Below are 21,195 nucleotides of genomic sequence, written 5' to 3' on the forward strand. Positions count from 1 at the left end.
TAGACATTGTTGAACCCAAATCTGGAGCACAACATTTGTGTTAGTTCCCTTATTTAAGGAAGGATGTTAATACACTGGACGCAGTTCAAAGGACTGATACCTGTAATTAATGGTTGCCTTATGAGAGAAGGTTAAGGTGGAGTTACATCCACCAAAGTTTAGTAGAGCAAGAGTGGGTGTGACTGAAATAGAAAAAGTGCAACAGGGTGTATGTGAGGGAGAATCTAGAACTACAGGGCTCATTACTTAAAAATAAGTCAGTTTATTTAAGACAGAAATTAGGTAAATTATTTCTTTCCACATAGTATTGCAAGCCTTTGGCACTCTTGGCTGCAAAAGGGGCAGTGGAAGCAAAAGCTTTGCAAGTTTTACGGTTGAGGTCGATGGAAGCAAGGGAGTGAAAGTAGGTATGTTGCAAAACCTACCTGAATCGTCGCTGAGAATCTGCCCCAGCCTGTGTGTGCGATTTTGGCGCTGTTTAGAGGGGGCGTGTTTAAAACGCGATTTTTACTAGGCTTTTCCAATCGAAGATGTTCAGCCTAGTAAATCATTAACGAAAAATCGCTGAAAGACCCCGTCGCAAAAGGTATTATTAGTTTTATGGGCCTCGAATAATAGTTATAATAGTTTTAAAATCACTCTCTCAACCCGCGACCTCTTGCAGCCCCAGGGTTTTATAAAGCAAACAATTAAAGGTATGTACCTTATTTTTACATTAAAAGGGTCTTCTTAAGACCCCTTTATACAAAGTTTACTATAGCGAGTAGTTCATTTTGGGCTCTTTATATCCCGCAGTATTTTTCTGGGCATTTGAGGCACAAATCCAGCGCAATGTGAACGTTCTAAACCAGCGCGTTCACAGGAACCCACTAGAAAGCTGATTTAAAATGGACTTTAATTTACAGCAATTGAACACTAAATTCCTTCCATTTGGCCTATAAATTGATGTAAATGAGATTTAAAAATCATGTTTTATTGTGAATTATTTGTGAATATTATTTGGACACATTTGTCAATCATTTATTAAGAAATGGATAGATGTTTAGATCTAGTAATTGAAGTTTGAAATTAGCTTCAAGTGGGTAACTAACTAATTATATGCTTTAATTTCAGGTCATCCAAGTAACATTATTTTATATTTGTTTCAGAATGGTCCAATCTATGATAACTGAAAATTTCATTCAGTTCTCTTAATTTTTAAGAAGGTTATGGGCTTTTGACTGTCCATGATCACAGCTTTTTTGTTATGTCCATAGAAAATCAATAGGGAACAAGATGCTAATTTCCGAGTATGAAAATGGCCATAACTTTTTTATTACTTGAGATATGAAAGTGAATTAGGTGTCAAATTAAACTTCTTTTTATGCTTTATCTGATGGGATAAATTGCAGACTTGATTTTTTAAATCTCAAAATTTTGTAACATTGCTAGTGAAAGGTCGATGGAGGGAGACAGGAATGCATGGTTGAGCTGACACTATCCCATTAATGAGAAATGGAAAGACCAGGTCAGGGGACCATGTTGGTCAGCAGACCTTTGAACTATCTTTAATCAGACTTTACCTTACACAAAACGTTCTACTCTTTATTCTCTATCTGTACACAGTGGACGGTGTGAATATAATCATGTACTCATTTCATGACAATATACATGACAATATTAAACTGAACCAGGCACTGAAATCGCTTTCAAAACATGCGGAGGACAATTTCCTGGCGGCCGTGCATGCGCACACACGCGAGGCTTCGGCCGTGGGCAACAGCAGCTTTGTCCACCCCGAATCGTGGAGCTTGAATTGGCCCATTCACGGGGTCTTTCATCGGCCGGCGGGGGCTTCAACATCGGGAGCCTCGATTGCCTCAATGTGGCAGCTTGATTTTAAGCCGCACCAGGTGCTGAAAGGCCCCGCAAATGGGCCGATTCAGCCCTTAGAAAGCGGCTGATAAAATCCGGATTACAAAACATGGGGGGGGCTGTCCCCCACCTCTCAAAGCAGGGGGGGGGGGGGGACGTGTCCCCCCTGTACACCCCGGGATTTCAGCCCCTGAACTGAACTAAATGAAACATGCGGCAGTTTTCGTTGGTGGTTTGGTGGTGGGGAGAGTCAGTCTGATCACATCTCAGATTAGCCCAGCACATAGACGTACAGTATTTGTGAAGAAAGCACAGCAGCACCTATAAATTTAAAAGTTTAAAGAGATTCGATACGTGGCTGAATACTCTAACCTACTTCTATAGATGAATTGCAAAACGTATCCTGACAAGTTGCATCGTGGCCTGGGATGGTAATTCCAATGCACAGGAATGCAAGAAGTTGCATTGAGTATGTATTTAGCATGGTCTATCATAGACACTGCTCACTCTCCATCAATAGCATCAACAAGAGGCTCTGCTTCAAGGTGGTGGCATCCCCACCATCTAATCCATACCCTCTTCTCACTGCAGAGCAAGAGGTATAGGAAGGAGCCTGAAGATCAACACCACCAGGTTCAAGAACAGCCACTTTCCCACAACTAACAAGTTCTTGAACCATTCTGTAAAACCTTAATCCTACCTCAACAATGGAACAATGCACGGTCCTTGCATCACAAGAACATGTATATTTTTCTAATTAACTTTTTGCACAGTCTACCTTCTTTTAGAAATGCTATGTACAATTTGCATACAATTTGTGTTTGTGTGATGTCTAGGTCTATGCAGTCTGTGGGGCTGCAGCAAGCAAGACTACCATTATATTTGTGCAGATGACAATAAAATCAACTTTAGACTTTACTTTAGAAATGCAGCACAAAAACCAACCAACGATCACCCCGTACACTGGCACTATCCTACACACTAGCAACAATTTACAATTTTTATTTGAGCTGCAACATCTCACACTTGCTCGGATTATCTCCATCTGCCATTTCTGTAGTCGATCTGCATCCCAAGATACAAGATACAATTTATTTGTCATTTGGACCCCTTGAGGTCCAAACGAAATGCCGTTTCTGCAGCCATACATTACACACAAATAGACCCAAGACACAACATAATTTACATAAACATCCATCACATTGCTGTGATGGAAGGCCAAAAAAACTTATCTCTCCACTGCACTGCACTCCCACTCCCCCCCCCCCCCCCCCCCCCCCCCCCCGATGTCAGAGTCAGAGTCAAAGTCAAAGCCCCCGGTTGGTGATGGCGATTGTCCCGCGGCCATTAAAGCCACGCCGGGTGATGCAAGGTCGCAGACCGGGTTCTTGATGTTAGAGCCCCCGGCGTGCGCTCGCAGAGTCCTGCAGCCATTCCAAGCCGCGCAGAGTGGTGCTGCAAGGCCCCGCTCCAGGAGCTCTTCGACCCCCCCAACTCGGGCGGGAGAAGTCGCCGTTGCGGGAGCCCTGAAAAGCGGTCTCCCTCCAGGGACCCGCGGGCTCCTGGTGCCGCTGTCCGCCAAACCCGCAGTTGCAGCCTCCGAATCTCCGGACGTCGGGCCGCAGCAGCGCTCCACCACAGCTCTACCCGCTCTGGACTCGGCCAGCCCCGCGACGGTGAGGTTAGTAGTCGGCACCAGAGTCCCCGGTCTTCCTGTTGGAGGCCGCTCCTCGTTGCAGCCCCAACGACAATGGAGACCCAACAAAGAAAAGGTCGGGTCTCCCGTGCAGGGAGAGATTTAAGGTTACCCCCCCTCCCCCCCCACCCCCACCCCCCCACACACATACCCCAACAAAAAATAACAAAAACTACATAAAAACATAGACAGAAAATAATAAAAACGCAGACGGGCTGCAGAGGCTGCTGCTGACGAGAGTCGCGCCGCCTACTAGATCCCACTGTATGCTTTGGCAATGTTCCTTACTGTCCGCAACTCCAGCAATCTTGGTGTCGTCTGCAAATTTACCAACTAACTCATCTACATTTACATACATCCAACTTATTTGTTTACATTGCAAAGAACAAATGTCCCAGCATAGATCCTAGTAGAATTCTACTAGTCATAGGTCTCTGACCAGTATAATGCACTTCTTCCACAATCCTCTATATTCTATGAATAAACCAGATCTGAACCAATATGAACAGGTTGACGTGAATCCCGTGCATTTTAATCTTCTAGATCAGCTTGCCATGGGTGACTTTATCAAATGCCTTGCTAAAGGCCATCAAGATACCATCCACTGCCCAACCCATTATCAATTTCCTTGGCCAACTCCTCAAAAAATAATCAAATAGTAAGACTTGACCTGCTGCGTACAAAGCCATGCTGTCCGTCCCTAATTAGCACATTCACTTCAAAATGGGAGTAAATCCTTTCCCAAAGAATCCTCTCCAATAGCTTCCCTACACTGATGCAAGGCTAAGTTATGGTCACATTGGATGCTAGGATCGCATTGAGGGGCTGAATGGCCTACTTCTGCTCCTGTTCCGTTGCTCTTATGAATGAAACAAATTGACACATTCCTGTGCATTTTGTGTTGGCGGAAGTCTGACGAGCAGTGGTTCCAAATCAAAGTGCAATGCAAGACTAATATGCCACAGTAATCTATCAATATGGCAATGGTAAAATCACCTTGAAAAATGCAAAATATCAATGCTAACTGTGCCCTAAAGATGGGTCACCTAAGTGTCATTAACCTTTTGACATGGAAGTTATTGGAAAATACAGGTTTCAAGCCATTAACAAAGTTTAGTATGCATGGCCACGATTACGATCATTTAATATTGAGGTACTTCTTACAGAGGGTGGTGAATCTAAATGAACAAAACTGGAAAAGATAAACTAGCAAACAAGACATGGCACAGCTATCAAAAACAGGAGCAGTTTATTCTACCACTCGTTTGTATAAAAGAGGGAACAAACTGTTCTCTTTGGAAGATTAGCCAAGTGAAAAAGATGCAGAAGAACTTAAAAACAAAACAGAAAACCAAGCTCTGATTCTCAGGACACACAGGTTTCCTGACCTTTTGTTTTCATTTCAGACTTCTAGCATCTATAGTATTTTTGTTTTTTTACAAGAACCACTTTCGCTGATACTCATTGAGAGTTTATTTAATCCACGTTCTGAACCTTGATCCCAGCCAAGAGAATTCTTTTGATCTGTTGTAAAATGAGGCACAACAATCAAATATAATAATCTCAGTTCCAACTTCTGTGATTGCTGCCTTCAAAGTGGACACAAGCGCGAGTGGGTAATTTTCCTAAACAGAAACAAATTGCCCTCCATTAACTACAATTTAAAATGGGCACTTTAGTCCCCAACAACAACAAAGTCAGAAAATGTTCAGTAATCCACAATTCTCATTTCAATCAGTTTACAAAGACTGGCCAGATGCTTTCAATTATTTCAAATATCACTGGCATTGAACTGATGTGTATAACTCCATGGTGATGTCGAAGTGAAATACAGATGTCTAACTTTCAACTACACAGTGATGCAATGAACATGCCTCTCCCACCTACAGACGGTTCCTAAACCTGAGCAAGACAAAACAGCACGTAACCATAAATTTCAACACAGCAAAAAATAATGCAGCACATCCTTGGTTCTTTGATATTACCGTGACTCATTTTTTGTGGTATGCTACTTCCTTGCTTATAGTACATATAGGTTGTGTATCAACCTTAAGACGATTTCTGCCACGGCATTTTAATAAATACTTGCAGGAAAATAACAATCCACACAATTACCTGTTCAGAATCAAAGAAGCAAAGCCAGTGGATTGGGTTCTGCTGAGTATGATACGTACTTTACCACAGACTTAAGGGCCTGTCCCACGAGCATGCGACTACATGCGGCAAGCGCAACCAAACCGGAAGCAGGGGCCACGCGGGGGCCGAGCAGAGGTCAAGTGATCCCCGTACAGGGCCGGTCCCACCAGCATGCGATTGCATGCGGCGAGCGCAACCAAACCAGAAGCAGGGGCCGGGTGGAGGTCGAGTGAGTGACGTGAAGTTCGAGCGAAGTCCGCGGGAAGTTTGCGCGTGACGTACGGCGTAAAGACGTGCGTACGGCGTCCAGACGCTGCACACGCGGAATTTTTGAACATGGTCAGTTTTTCAGAGCCCAGCTCCGCACAACTCCATACGGCTCCGGCGATCGAAGTGGGACCAGCCCCGCGAGGCCGTACGGCTCAAGCGACCACGTTAGGTCGCACTTGTCGCATGGAGTCGCATGCTGGTGGGACAGGCCCTTTACTGTCAGACCCTGCAAGGCAATTTGACTTTATTAACCTCTTGGACCAAAGATCCAAGCTGGATTGGAAGCAAAGATGTTTCAACTGTTGAATCTTAAGTTCTGCAGCTGTGACAAGGTGGCACCGCTAGTGTAGTCACTGCCTCACAGTTCCAGCAGCACAATGCTGGATTGTCTGGGTGGAATTTGCATGTATTCCCTGTGACTGAGTGGGGCTTCTTCCCAGAGGACCAGCCACAATCCAAAGATGTACAATTTGGTGGGTTAACTGGCAAAGTGAGGGTAGACAGACAGAGCCATTTCCCCCAGGGTGGAAATGTCAAAGACTTGGAGCAGAGATTTAAGCTAGGAACGGCAAAGTTTAAGGGAGTTGAATCTGAGCAAATGTAAAATGTTGCCATCGTGGGAGGTATAAATGAAAGGTGAAAGTATACAGTTAATGGCAAGACCCTTAACAGCATTGATGTGCAGAGGGATCTTGGAGTCCATAGCTCACTGAATGTGGCAGCACAAGTATATAGGGTGGTAAAAAAAGGCACATGGTGCGCTTGCCTTCATTGCTTGGGGCATTGAGTACAAGAGTCAGGAAGTCAAGATGCAGCTCAATAGAAGTTTGGTTAGGCCGCATTTGGAGTATTGCATGCAGATCTGGTCGCCTCATTATAGGAAGGATGGTGAGGCTGTGGAGAGGGTGCAGAGAAGGTTTACCAGATTGGATTACTTTAATAGGGTTTTACTTTAGCTACAAGAAGAGGTTGGACAAACTTGGATTGTTTTCTCTGGAATGTTGACAGTTCAGGGAGATTTGATAGAAGTATATAAAATTATGCGACGCACAGATAGACTAAAGGGCCAGTCCCACGAGCATGCGACCTGCATGCGGCAAGCGCGACCTAAAGGGCCGGTCCCACCAGCATGCGACCTGCATGTGGCAAGCGCGACCTAACGTGGTCGCTTGAGCCGTATGGCCTCGCGGGGCCAGTCCCACTTCAATCGCCAGAGCCGTATGGAGATGTGCGGAGCTGGTCCCGACATCACGCGGGGCTCCGAAAAACTGACCGTGTTTAAAAATTCCGCATGGCAACGGCCTGCCGGCCCGCAGCCGCCTCGACGCCGTGTCACTCACTCGACCTCCGCGCGGCTCCCGCTTCTGGTTTGGTCGCGCTTGCCGCATGCCGTACGGCTCAAGCGACCACATTAGGTCGCGCTTGCCGCATGGAGGTCGCATGCCCGTGGGACAGGCCCTTAAGTCTAAAGAAGGGTCCCAACCCAAAATCTCACCTATCCATATCCTCCAGAGATACTGCCTGACCCGCTGAGTTAATCCAGCACTTTGTGCTACTCTCAAAATTAATGGCACCTTTGGTTCCTCAGTCAAGTCCAGGAGACCAAGGCCCAGTGTGATTGGCCCTCTGTATGCAGTCCAGGAAACGCAGCAATTCTGGACAAGCAGCTGGCTCCTTGAAAACTGTGCCGTTACAGAAGCTGAACCAAGAAGTAAATACTTCCAACCCGTTGAAGGAGTGAGATGGAGAGAAGGAGAAATAAAGCAGGGATAGAAATATAGCAACAAAGTAAAATTAGGATGGTAGAATTGCTGCCTCAGTGCCTGAGACCCGGGTTTGATTCTGACTACGGGTGTTGTCTGTGTGGAGTTTGTATGTTCTCCCTGTGACATTGTAGTTTTTCTCCAGGTACTAAGGTTTCCTCCCACATTTCAAAAATGTGCAGGTTTGTAGGTTAATTGGGTTCTGTAAATTTAAAGTGTTTAAGACATAGCACCAGTGAACAGTAGACATGGACTCAGTGGGCCGAAGGACCTGTTTCTATGCTGTATAGAGCATGGAAACAAGCCCCTTGGTACACCTTGCCCACACCGACCATCATGCCCCATCTGCACTTGCCCCACCTACCCATTTTTGGCCTAGATCTCTGGAAACCTATCCTATTCCATGTACCTGTCTAAACGCTACTTAAAATGTAATGATAGTTCCTGCCTCAGCTACCTCCTCTGGCAGCTTGTTCCATACACCCACCACCTTTTGTGTAAAAAAGTTACCTCTCAGGTTCCCATTAAATCATGATTTTGTACACTGTATCTGTAAACTAATCTCTAAACTAAACCAAAACTTCCAGAAAAAGTTATTCAATCCCCAGCAATGATTAAAGCCTGACTTCAACAAAACTAACTTAACAAATAATCCATGTTTGTTAAGTTTTGTTCAGTGGGTGGCAGTCAGGTCATTTTACAGTGATTATGATGTTCTGCACCACTAAAGCAGAAGTTACTTTGGAGTGATTTGATTTTCTGTGTCGGATTTAGCTAACACTCAAGACGTCAGCAGAGGAACTTCACACTGCCCGGTATTTGAATGTGAAACCAGATAGTGAGATGCTGGAGGAAGCAGCAATGTCGAAGTGTTCACATTTTACATGTACTGGCCAGGTGCCACACCAATGGTTTCACAGCAAATATCAGACCTAATGAAAAGGCTGCATATTGCTTTTGCTGGATGAGCAGAATCGAAGGATGATAGTAGAACCAGAAAAAAAGAAGCAGCAATAGCCAGGTAAATGTCAATGTAATCAGTAAAAATAAAAATCATCAAAGAAAAGTTGACAAACTGGTCCAACAACTATGAAATCAGTTGACATGCTTGAAAAGGTCAGAGGAGAGCTTTTTCTTGGATGCTCACTGACCAGTTTTACCCAATCACTTTGATGCCATACTCAGTTAAATGCTCCCTTAATGTTAAGGGCAGCAATCACCTCTTGAATTTGGCTCTTCGGTCAATTATCCAAGTTAATGACAAGCAGTGGAGCCAAGCGACACTGCTGCTATGTAAATTGGGCAGTGGTGATCAGGTGAATGAATTCCACTACATTATACTGTGATTAACACCAAAGATCCTATAGCAGATCTGCTATAGGATCTTTGATTAACACCTACCTTCACTTTTCTGATGATGGAGCTTAGACTAGTTTACTTTTAGTTTAGAGATGGAAACAGGCCCTTTGGTCTACTGAGTCCATGCCAACTATTAATCACCTCTTCACACTAGTTCTATGTTATCCCACTTTATGACCGATGGCATTTTCTCATCCACTCTTGAGAGACAATTTACAGAGGCCAATTGACCTACAAACCCCTGCGTTTTTGGGATATGGGAGGAAACCAGAGCACCAGGTGGGAACCCACGCAGTCACAAACAGGACGTGCAAACTCCACATAGATAGGATCAGGATCGAACCTGGGTCTCTGGTGCTGTGAGACAGCAGCTCCAAAAGATGTGCCATTGTGCGGCCCTTAATTGAGGAGTCATCAGCCGGATTGAATTTGTCCTGCTTTTGGTGAACAGGCATATCTGGGCAACTTTCCACATTGTTATATGGAAGCCTCATTGCTGAGCTGAAAGCTCAGCTTGTTCCGGGGCACGCCTTCAATACTGCAACTAGTATTGCCTCGTTCTGTAACCTCGTCTGTATCCAGCATTCTCAGCAATCCCTTGTTATCATGCACAATGGATCACAATTGTCCAAGGACTGGCTACTGTGCAACTTGGTATATCAGGATGAAAGCAAGTTACGAATGCCCTGTTGTCAGTCATCAAACACAGATCCAATATATTAATCTTAACCTATCTTACACAGAGTCTTTAGAAATAATTCCCTGATGGGGCAATGAAGAGAACAGGCAAAACAACAAACTGACCTATAGAATACACAGACCTACAATTTTCTAATCTTCTAGCTAACAAGGAGGATTTTATAACCAAAAGTAACATTTTAATTTCCTGCAATGAAAATAAAGTATTTACCAGATGATATAGTTCATTATTTCCCAGGTCCAATTCTTCCAGTTTGCAGAGAAGAGACAGTGATCTGGAAATTAACAGGGCATCCCAATGTCAAACGTTTGTTGATAATTCAACCCCAGATAATCAGATTGCTGCAGCATTAATATAAGCACAGACTGCACAGGAAAGATCACACCACACACTGTTATATTTACTAGCGTGCAAATAAACCACCATGAATAGCTTTATTCTGCAGAAAAAAGATTGAAGTTAAGAATACACTTTTGAATTTAACAAATATTTCACACATGGAATAGTTACTTGCAATCAATTTTCATCCATTCCAAGGCAAAAGTGAAATAATAATATCTATATAATTAAAATGGTACACCATGGTACACAAGTCCTTTTCACAATGGCAGGCAGTGACTAGTGGGGTACCCTAAGGCTCAGTGCTGGGACCCCAGCTATTTACAATATATATTAATGATCTGGATGAGGGAATTGAAGGCAATATCTCCAAGTTTGCGGATGACACTAAGCTGGGGGGCAGTGTTAGCTGTGAGGAGGATGCTAGGAGACTGCAAGGTGACCTGGATAGGCTGGGTGAGTGGGCAAATGTTTGGCAGATGCAGTATAATGTGGATAAATGTGAGGTTATCCATTTTGGTGGCAAAAACAGGAAAGCAGACTGTTATCTAAATGGTGGCCGACTAGGAAAAGGGGAGATGCAGCGAGACCTGGGTGTCATGGTACACCAGTCATTGAAAGTAGGCATGCAGGTGCAGCAGGCAGTGTAGAAAGCAAATGGTATGTTAGCTTTCATAGCAAAAGGAGCAGGGAGGTTCTACTGCAGTTGTACGGGGTCTTGGTGAGACCACACCTGGAGTATTGCGTACAGTTTTGGTCTCCAAATCTGAGGAAGGACATTATTGCCATAGAGGGAGTGCAGCGAAGGTTCACCAGACTGATTCCTGGGATGTCAGGACTGTCTTATGAAGAAAGACTGGATAGACTTGGTTTATACTCTATTGAATTTAGGAGATTGAGAGGGGATCTTATAGAAACTTACAAAATTCTTAAGGGGTTGGACAGGCTAGATGCAGGAAGATTGCTCTCGATGTTGGGGAAGTCCAGGACAAGGGGTCACAGCTTAAGGATAAGGGGGAAATCCTTTAAAAGCGAGATGAGAAGAACTTTTTACACACAGAGAGTGGTGAGTCTCTGGAACACTCTGCCACAGAGGGTAGTCGAGGCCAGTTCATTGGCTATATTTAAGAGGGAGTTAGATGTGGCCCTTGTGGCTAAGGGGATCAGAGGGTATGGAGAGAGAGGCAGGTACAGGATACTGAGTTGGTTGGATGATCAGCCATGATCATATTGAATGGCGGTGCAGGCTCGAAGGGCCGAATGGCCTACTCCTGCACCTAATTTCTATGTTTTCTATGTTTCTATGTTTCTATGTAAAAGAGGTCCTTCTGCAGTTGTACAGAGCCCTAGTGAGACCACACCTGGAGTATTGTGTGCAGTTTTGGTCCCCTAATTTGAGGAAGGACATTCTTGCTACTGAGGGAGTGTAGCGTAGGTTTACAAGGTTAATTCCCAGGATGGAGGGACTGTCATATGCTGAGAGAATGTCCAGAACCAGGGGCCAGAGTTTAAGAATAAAGGGTAAGCCATTTAGAACGGAGACAAGGAAACACTTTTTCTCACAGAGAGTTGAGAGTCTGTGGAATTCTTTGCCTCAGAGGGCGGTGGACGCAGGTTCTCTGGATGCTTTCAAGAGAGAGCTAGATGGGGGGGGGGGGGGGGGGGCAGGGTTATATAACCCAGGATGCCTGGACATGAGTCAGTCATTCAACAAGATCGCGATGGAGAGGCCACGACTGTCATTCTAAGCTGCGAATCAACTGAGCTGTGAGTCTGCAATGTACTTGCAATAAATGATTTGTTAGCCCTTAATGACAATGCCATGAGTTGTTTGGCCTGCTGCCCTACCTGTCCTTGAAAGTACAATTCTTAATTGGAAATGAAATGAAATGAAATGACAATGCAATGAGTTGTTTGGCCAGTTGCCCTGCCTGTGCTTGAAACTGCAATGCTTTATTAGGTCCGACTGTGTTTGGAAGGAATGAATGCTTTATTAGGTCCGACTGTGTTGGGAAGGAATAAATGCTTTATTAGGTCCGACTGTGTTTAGTCCAAAAGTCCCGCTCATTTCGTGACTTCCGCTTAATGGACAGGTCGCGCTGATTGCATAATTTCCGGTGAGTGCAGAGGTCGCGCTGATTACGTAATTTCCGGTAAGTGCAGAGGTCACTCTGAATGCGGATGTGCCGCTGACTGCGGAAGCACCACAGTGGAGAGGCCGTGCTCAGCCGTGTAAGTAGATTCAAGAACGTTTACTGTCATATATCTGGTGTTTGTGTGTGAAAGTGTGTGAGTGTGTGAGTAAATGTGAGTGTGTGCGTGGATGTATATATTGGAATTGGTGGAGAGATGGAATATTGCATTGGGAGACCAGCCCTCCCATGTGAAGCTGGGACCCAACGGGTCCCACTTAATGTAGTATATTTTAAATTTTTAGCACAAAACAGATAAATCAATATTTCACTTAAACATAATGGTCTGACTGACTGCAGAGGATAAGTTAGTTTTTAAAGGTTTGCAATTTAGATTACATTTTTCTGTTCATTTTACAAATATTTCAACAAGGATCATGAAACATCTGCAGCTCTGTCACCTGTCGACCAGTAAAGGCGTGTCCCAGGAGTGGAGAGGGAAAAGGGCTTGGATTTCCCAATCATTAAATACTTCATGATACTTGCATGGGCAAGTGCTTTCATTTGGCCTTCTAAACATGGGGAGATTTAAATTCCCAGCATTGATGTACTCAAACCTTCTCATACCTGTTCTATGGAAGGGAAAGGGTGAACACTAGGCACCACTTCTTAAAAACAATGATCTGGTTCAAATACACAAGCTTCATCAAAATATCAGTATCCCAGATAATAATTATACCTATATCAGCCAAGACCAATTAATCTCAAGACAACTGATTGACATGTGCTGTCATATGCCATTTGTCTATGCATGCACTTTTCACAAGTTCACATTATAGGAATAGAATTAGGCCATTCGGCCCAGCGAGTCTACTCTGCCATTCCATCAAGGCGGATCTCCTAATCCAATTTCCCTGCCTTCTCCCCATAACCCTTGACACCCATTCTAATCAAGAATTTGTCTATATCTGCCTTAAAAATATCCACTGACTTGGTCTCCTCTGCCCTCTGTGGCAATGAGTTCCACAGATTAATTACACTGTGACTAAAGAAGTTCTTCCTCACCGCGTTTCTGAAAGAGACCCCTTTAAATCTGAAGCTATGACCTTTGGTCCTAGACTCTCCCACCAGTGGAAACATTCTTTCCAGATTAATCTTGGAATCTTGGAAACTTTATTGTCATTCAGACCTTTCAGTCTGAACGAAATTTTGTTGCCTTGCAGTCATACATGTAATAAAATAACAAAACACACAATAAACACAAATTTAACATCCACCACAGTGAGTTCACCAGACACCTCCTCACTGTGATGGAAGGCAAAAGTCTCCATCTACGCCTTTCATTATTCTGTAAGTTTGAAGGAGATCCCCCCCTCAACGTTTCAACTCCAGCGAGTAGAAGCTCAAGTGCTATCAAACACTCATCATATGCTAAGCCACTCATTCCTGGAATCATTCTTGTAAACCTCCTCTGGACCCTCTCCAGAGCCAGCACACCCTTCCTCAGACATGGGGCCCAGATTTGCTGACAGAACTCCAAATGCAGCTTGACTGGCGCCTTAAAGCATTGCATCTGTTTTTCAGAAAGTGCGATTTGCTGTCAGATTTTCTCATTGGAAGAGCATTTGCAAGCTGGAAGTTGTTTGTCTAGCAGAAATGAGAGGAGTGGAGTGGTCAAACTAACACCTCTTAGTAGTTCCCAGTGTGTAATCTTCATCCATGGGGTTCTCAGAGGGCTGTGTCACAGAGCTGATCAATGAAATGGAAGGGATATTCTGGGAACACATGCTTATGGTCTCTGGCCTCAGACATCTTCCCCGACATTAGAGAACACATGCAGGAAAACTGGGTGGGCTGAAGGGCCTGTTTCCATGCGGCATCATGCTTTGATATCCTTCTTTGCTCACTTTCCATAATTTGAATTCAAAATCTATTTCTGGAGCATGTAGCTTCACCTTGCAGAGGCCATCTCCACCCAGAAATGTGACTTTAATGTCAGGGGTCAGAGCTAAGAACATAGTCCCCCCTACATTCTCATTTTCCCTCTCTCCCTATTGTCTCCATCACCTTGGAAGTAAGTACATTGGGGAGAAACCTATAAAAGTGAATTAAGTTTGATTATTTTAAATTAAACCAATGATTGAATTCATTAATTGTTTAATAAATTGGTTATTTTTCAATTAGAGTTTTGTTTCGAGAAATATTACCCGAGATATATTCCCCATGTGCTAATTTTGCATAATTCTTGAACCAGTGTTCCATCTAGTGTCAGCGTATAACACCCTGATCAAAAAAAAATAATTTCATCCTTATCAGCTAGAATTTTAAATTCGCAATCTTATACCATTGTATACTTTTACAAATGCACACAAAAAAATCAAACTTACTCTGGTAGCAATGTCAGCAGGTTCTCTCTTAACTCAAGCGATGCCAGGTTCAAAAGACTAAAACAGCAAAAAGAAACACAAACATTTACAAAAGGGCATTTTATAGATGTGATTCGAGCAAAGACATATTATGGTTGGTAAGCATCACGCCTTTAAAAAATGCCATTCTGCAGAACTGGTCTGACAACCGACTATGAAATCTATGGAAATTCCAAGAACTGCTGTAGGGTGGGAGGTGGAAAAAAACGAGATGGGGAGTGAGGCCTTCCACAGGGAAATAAGCCCCTCTGCCCAATTTATCTATGCCGACCAAGATGTCCCATCTAAGCTAGTCCTATTTGCCCAGTATTGGCCCATATCCTTCAAAGCACCGTGCACCTTGCACCTGTCCAAATTTATTTTAAATGTTGTTATTGCACCTGCCTCAAATCTGCCAGCTCGTTCCATATATCCACCATTTTCTGTATGGAAATGTTGCCCCTCGTGTTCTTATTAAATCTTTCCCCTCCCATCTTAAACTTATCCCCTCCAGTTCGTGGGTAGACACAAAATGCTGGAGTAACTCAGCGGAACAGGCAGCTTCTCTGGAGAGAAAGAATGGGTGATGTTTCGGGTCGAGACCCTTCTTCAGAACCTCCAGTTCTTGGTTCCCTTACCATGGGAAAAAGTCTTTGTACATTCACTGTATCTATTCCCCTCATGATTTTGTACACTTCTATATAATCACTCTTCAGCCTCCTGCGTACCAAGGAATAAAGTCCTAGCCTGCCCAACCTCTCCCTGTAGCTCAGCCCCTCAAGTTCTGGCAATATTCTTGTAAATTTTCGCTGAGCTCTTTCCAGCTTAATGGCATTTTTCCTATAGCGGGATGACCAAAACTGAACACAATGCTCAAAGCAATTGCCAAGGCAGCACACCAATGCCTCTACTTCCTTCGGACTTAGGGATTTTGGCATGTTTTCAACAACTTGTACAGGTGTCATAGAAAGCATTTTATCGGGATGCATCAGAGCATGGTTTGGGAACAGCTCCATCCAAAACTGCAAGAAATTACAGGGAATTGCTGACACAGACCATCGCACAAACCAACATCTGTTCCAGTGATTCCATCTACACTTCACGGCCATCAGCAGAATCAATAATGCACCTCACATCCGTCACTCTGTTCTCCCCTCTCCCATCAGGCAAGGTATAGAAGTGTGAAAACAAGCACCTCCAGATTCAGAGACAGTTGCATTCCAGTTGTTATCAGGCAACTGAACCATCCTACCAACAACCAGAGAGCAAAGTGGTCATTCTGTTATAGGCAACACGTAATTAAGCTGGAAAGAGTTCAGTCCTGAGCGTACTATCTACCTCATTAAAGACCATCAGGCAGTGTTAATCAGACTTTACTGGACTTTACCTGGCATTAAACATTATTCCCTTTGTCATGCATCTGTAAACTGTGGATGGCTCGATTGAAATCATATATAGTCTTTCCGTTGACTGGTTAGCACACAAACAAATTAGAAGTATCTTGTCCTTCTGGTTTGACTATATGATCAATTGGCACTGAGATCACAGGGTCATACAACAAGGAAGCAGGCCCTTCAACCCACTGTGTCTGTGCCGACCATCACATTAACCCACTGCAAATCCCGTTGAATTCTCCCCATACTCTCATTAACTCCCTCCAGATTCTACTACACACCCAATCACAGGGAGCAATTTACAATGGACAATAACCTTCCCAAACTGAACGTTCTTGGGATGTGGGAAGAAACTGGAGCACCTGGAGGGATCACAGGGACAACGTGCAAACTCCACACATACAGCACCCGAGGTCAACATTGAACCTGGTTCCTGAAGAGCGAGGAGTCTGTTCTACTAGCTGCATCACTGTGTTACCAGATGGCTCGAGTAATGGCTGAGATTAAAATAATGACACATCTATGTTTGAAAACTCTCAGATGTTCAAAGTTGGCTCAATCAGAATTATTATTGAATTCGGTGAACTGAATTTAGATCAATACTGCCTCATGTGAAAATGGAATCAAAAGCTACGAATTTCAAAATAACATTTATTTCATGAAGACAAGAATACAAAAACAGGGATGTAGTGCTGAGGCTCCAAGGCACACGCCATGCTGCATTTAGAGTATTGAGAGCAATTCTAGGCCCCATATCGGTGAAAGGATGAGTTGCCTCTGGAGAGGGTTCAGAGGAGGTTTACGAGAATGATCCTGGGAATGAGTAGGTTAACATATGATGAGGATTTGAGGGCGCCGGGCCTCTACTCGCTGGAGTTTAAAGGATGAAGGGGCACATCATTGAAACTTACCGAATAGTGAAAGGCTTGGATCGAGTGGATGTGGAGAGGAAGTTTTCACTAGTGGGAGAGTCTAGGAGCAGAGGTCACAGCCTCAGAATTAAAGGACGTTCTTTTAGGAAGATGAGGAAGAAATATAATTCGTCAGACGGTGGTGAATCTGTGGAATTCATTGCCACAGAAGGCTGTGGAGGCCAAGTCGGTGGATATTTTTTAAGCAGATATAGATATATTCTGGATTGGTATAGGTGTCAGGGGTTATGAGGAGAAGGCAGGAGAAAGGGGTTTGGAGGGAAAGATACATCAGCCATGATTGAACGGAGGTGGCCTAATTCTGCTCCAATCAGTTATGACCTTATGAATTAATTCTGCTGCAGCAGCATCTAACCTCTTGCAACAAGAGAAAACAGGCCATAAGACTATAAGGCATAGCAGCCGAATTATGCCGTTCAGCCCAGAGAGTCTGCTCCACTATTCAATTTTGGCTGGTCTTTTGCCAATTGCAACCTATTTACCCGCCTGACTTCTCCCTGTAACCTTTGATGGCCTTCCGAATCGGGAACTCATCAATCTCCCTTTTAAAAATACCCAATGACTTGGTCTCCACAGCCGTGTGCGGCGATGAATTCCAGATTCACCACCCACTGGCTAAAGAAATTCCTCCACATATCCATTCTAAAGGTGCAACCTTTTATTCTGCGACTGTGCCCTCTGGTTCTCGATTCTCCCACTAATGGTACTATCCTCATCACATCCACTCTAACTAACTCTTCAAGATTCAAGAGATTTCAAGATTCAAGATTCAATCTTTATTGTCATTGTGCAGTGTACAAGTACAGAGACAACGAAATGCAGTTAGCATCTCCCCAGAAGAGCGAACATGGAATATGAGCAATAAATATATTTACGTACATACAGTCATAGTAGCGCAATTTTTCTGGTGGAAGGAGTGTTCGGGAGGGGTGGGGTGACTGGCAATCGCCGGGGTACAGAGTTAAGGAATGTAACAGCCGCAGGGAAGAAGCTGTTCCTGGACCTGCTGGTCTGGCAACGGAGAGACCTGTAGCGACTCTCAGATGGTAGGAGGGTAAACAGTCTGTGGCTGGGGTGAGAGCAGTCCTTGGCGATGCTGAGCGCCCTTCGCAGACATCGCTTGCTTTGGACAGACTCAATGGAGGGGAGTGAGGAACCGGTGATGCGTTGGGCAATTTTCACCACCCTCTGCAGTGCTTTCCGGTCGGAGACAGAGCAGTTGCCATACCATACTGTGATACAGTTGGTAAGGATGCTCTCGATGGTGCAGCGGTAGAAGTTCACCAGAATCTGAGGAGACAGATGGACCGTCTTCAGTCTCCTCAGGAAGAAGAGACGCTGGTGAGCCTTCTTGACCAGAGTTGAGGTATTGTGGGTCCAAGAGAGGTCATCGGAGATGTTGACCCCCAGAAACCTGAAGCTGGAAACACGTTCCACCTCCGTCCCGTTAATATGGATGGGGGAGTGCGTGCCGCCCCTAGACCTTCTGAAGTCTACAATGAGCTCCTTGGTCTTCTTGGAGTTAAGGGCTAGGTTGTTGTCAGTGCACCATGCTGCTAGGAGCTGGACCTCCGAATTTCATTATTCAGTAGGTTTCAATCAGACCCACCCCCCACTCATCTCTCTAAACTCGAGCTAATCCAACCAGAGCCTGCCTTTATAGTTTTCTCTCTCCAGCATGAACCACTCTCCTTCCACAGGTATACAAGTGGAGAAGTGCTGTTTTATCATCTTCCAACAAAGCACTGATATTAACGTCAGCCAGATGTGGGAGAACAAAATATGCACCGAATGAAAAGGTAGTAAATTATTCCCAGAACAGCCATTGAGTTGAAAACACGTTAAACCTTCCAGCGCCTCTAACAGATTTGCATCTATTTTCCCCAGGGGGGGTGATGTTCAAAAGGAAAACTTATGGCACCAATCTGCAATGCCAACCACCCACCCACCCGCCACTAGATTGGCAATGAGTTAGCAGCTGCACACGAGACAGGTTCGAGGATAGCAGACTGTGTGAAATGGAAAAAATATTGCAAGCACATCTGGGATCACTGTACTACAGTTGGAGCAGAGTATTTTTTTGGGGGGGGAAATGCACCAAACTTTACTCCACAACAGGCCTACAGAAGTTGGGAGGATTTGGTGCTGACAATGATTGATTGAAAGATACAGCATAGAAACAGTCCCTTCGGCCCACCATTTCACACGAGTTCAAAGTTATCCCATGTATGCATCCGCTCACTATAATTTTCCACAGTCCGTTTAACCCAAAAAGGATGTAGGATCTGGGAGATAACCAGAGCACCCGGAGGAAACCCACAAGGTCCTAGGGAGAATATGCAAACGTCATTGAAATAGTACCCAAGGTTAGGATCAAACCTGGGTCTCTGGCATTGTGAGGCAGCAGCTCTATCCTCCCTAACGAGTGGACTGCGCTGCTCCCGTGATACAAGTCCTCCACCATCAGTGCAAAAAGTGGCCAACAATTCACCTCGGTAACTGATAAAACTTTATAACCACTGCCATTGCACGAAGTTGCCGCCAATACATCGGAATGAGGCTTCCATAACCATTGCAGTCACCATGGTGACACAAGAATTGAATTGGTTTTGTTTGAATGAGCTGAAATCAATGCGTTTGACATTATCACAAATCTATAATCTGCTTAAATTCCAGATAAATCCTTGCTCATATCTGTACTAAATATAGAAATCCCATCTGCACACAAAGTGAATGGTTGAGGTTTTGCTGATTTTTTTTAACCTAAAAGGAAACTTTTTTCCCCCCAGCCAAAATGACATCAGGAAAGCCATGGCAGTGTAATTGGCAATTTCTTCCCAAGGCATCCTTGACGGCTAAATGCTAAAAGCAGCAGAGGGTGTGAACAGAGTCAAACAGACCAAGGTGACCTTGAGTTCGACTTTCGGACATTAAAGCCTTAGCTGACCTCGCGGAGATAGTGGTACAAATTCACCATCTTCAGACAGACCTAGTCAGAAGCCAGAGAGGAACAGGGAAGTCGGCCAAGGCACTCGAATAGATTACAAAATCTCCCTCCTGCCCTCAATTCAGCAAACTGTGTAATGATAATTAGAGAAATTAATCAGTGAACGTGCCGATGATTCAAAGAGTTAAGCACAACATTCAAATCTACAGAGATCACAAATTGATTTGCACAAATTTATTTGTCATTCCCACATGACCAATGACCATGAGACAGCATTTGGTTACCCGGGGCATTTTACCCCCGAATTGAAAACCATGAAGAATGCAAATTGGTGGAAATAACAATGGCTTTTAGCTGACGTGGATCAGATTTTAAGCAGATTAAAGGATTGCCATTATGCTGAGCACTCACACCATCCAACATTAGTCAAGGAAATCTTGCAAAGGTTTTCCACAGATATGTCTGGATCCCACACAGCACAAATCAGTGATTTATTAATTATGTTTGACATTTGTTTTTGGACTGTAGACTGAAATATTCTCAATAGGTTTTAGAGTTTCCAATTAATAAGTCTTTGCTCCAAAACAAAGCAACATGAATAATGAAATAGTTGTGGATGTGGAGAGGATATTTTCAATAGTGAGAGAGTCTAGGACCAGAGGGCATGGCCTCAGAGTAAAAGGACGTACCATTTGAAAGGAGATGAGGAGGAATTTCTTTAACCAGAGGGTGGTGAATCGAGGAAATTCATTGCCATAGATGGCTGTGCAGGCCAAGTCAATGGGTCGTTTTAAAATGAAGGTTGATAGGTTCATGATTAGTAAGGGTGTCCAAGGTTACAGGAGAAGGCAGGTGAATGGGGTGGTTACAGAGGTAAAAATAGATCAGCCATGATCGAATGGCAGGCACGATGGGCAAAATGGCTTCATTCTGTTCCTATATTTTATGATCCTTCCGAATCAATAAAGCATTGGAAATGTCGACATTAGGAGGGGAGCACTCTGGGAACACTGATCATTGAAGAACAACATTCTTAAATGAAGATGGGCTAACTTCAAGAGGATGAGAGATTTGGATCAGGATAGAATGGACATTTATTGGCAGCTACAACTGTAATAGACAATGGGAAACCTTTGAAGAGGATTGTTTCGGAGTACAGGTCAGGGGTAGTATGAAAGGTAGGAGACACAGTCAGTGGCATTACTGCCCCTGGTCAGTGGCATTAAAGATTGGTCAGGCAGATAAAAAATTCAAACAAGTCCCTGGGT

The 21,195-nt window shown here is 44.1% G+C and overlaps 1 protein-coding gene across 1 annotated transcript in view; it reads right to left on the reverse strand.

The window, feature by feature from the left end:
- Window positions 1-21,195, reverse strand: part of lrrc1 (leucine rich repeat containing 1) — a 126,294-nt gene that overhangs the window by 36,416 nt on the left and 68,683 nt on the right. Inside the window, exons 5-6 of the mRNA XM_055635229.1 lie at window positions 14,637-14,693; window positions 9,989-10,052 (exon numbers count right to left, since the gene is read on the reverse strand). Coding sequence (XP_055491204.1) covers window positions 9,989-10,052; window positions 14,637-14,693 — 121 coding nt within the window. The remainder of the gene's footprint in view (window positions 1-9,988; window positions 10,053-14,636; window positions 14,694-21,195) is intronic.

Source organism: Leucoraja erinacea, chromosome 5 (assembly GCF_028641065.1).
Source record: "Leucoraja erinacea ecotype New England chromosome 5, Leri_hhj_1, whole genome shotgun sequence".
NCBI lineage: Eukaryota > Metazoa > Chordata > Chondrichthyes > Rajiformes > Rajidae > Leucoraja > Leucoraja erinaceus.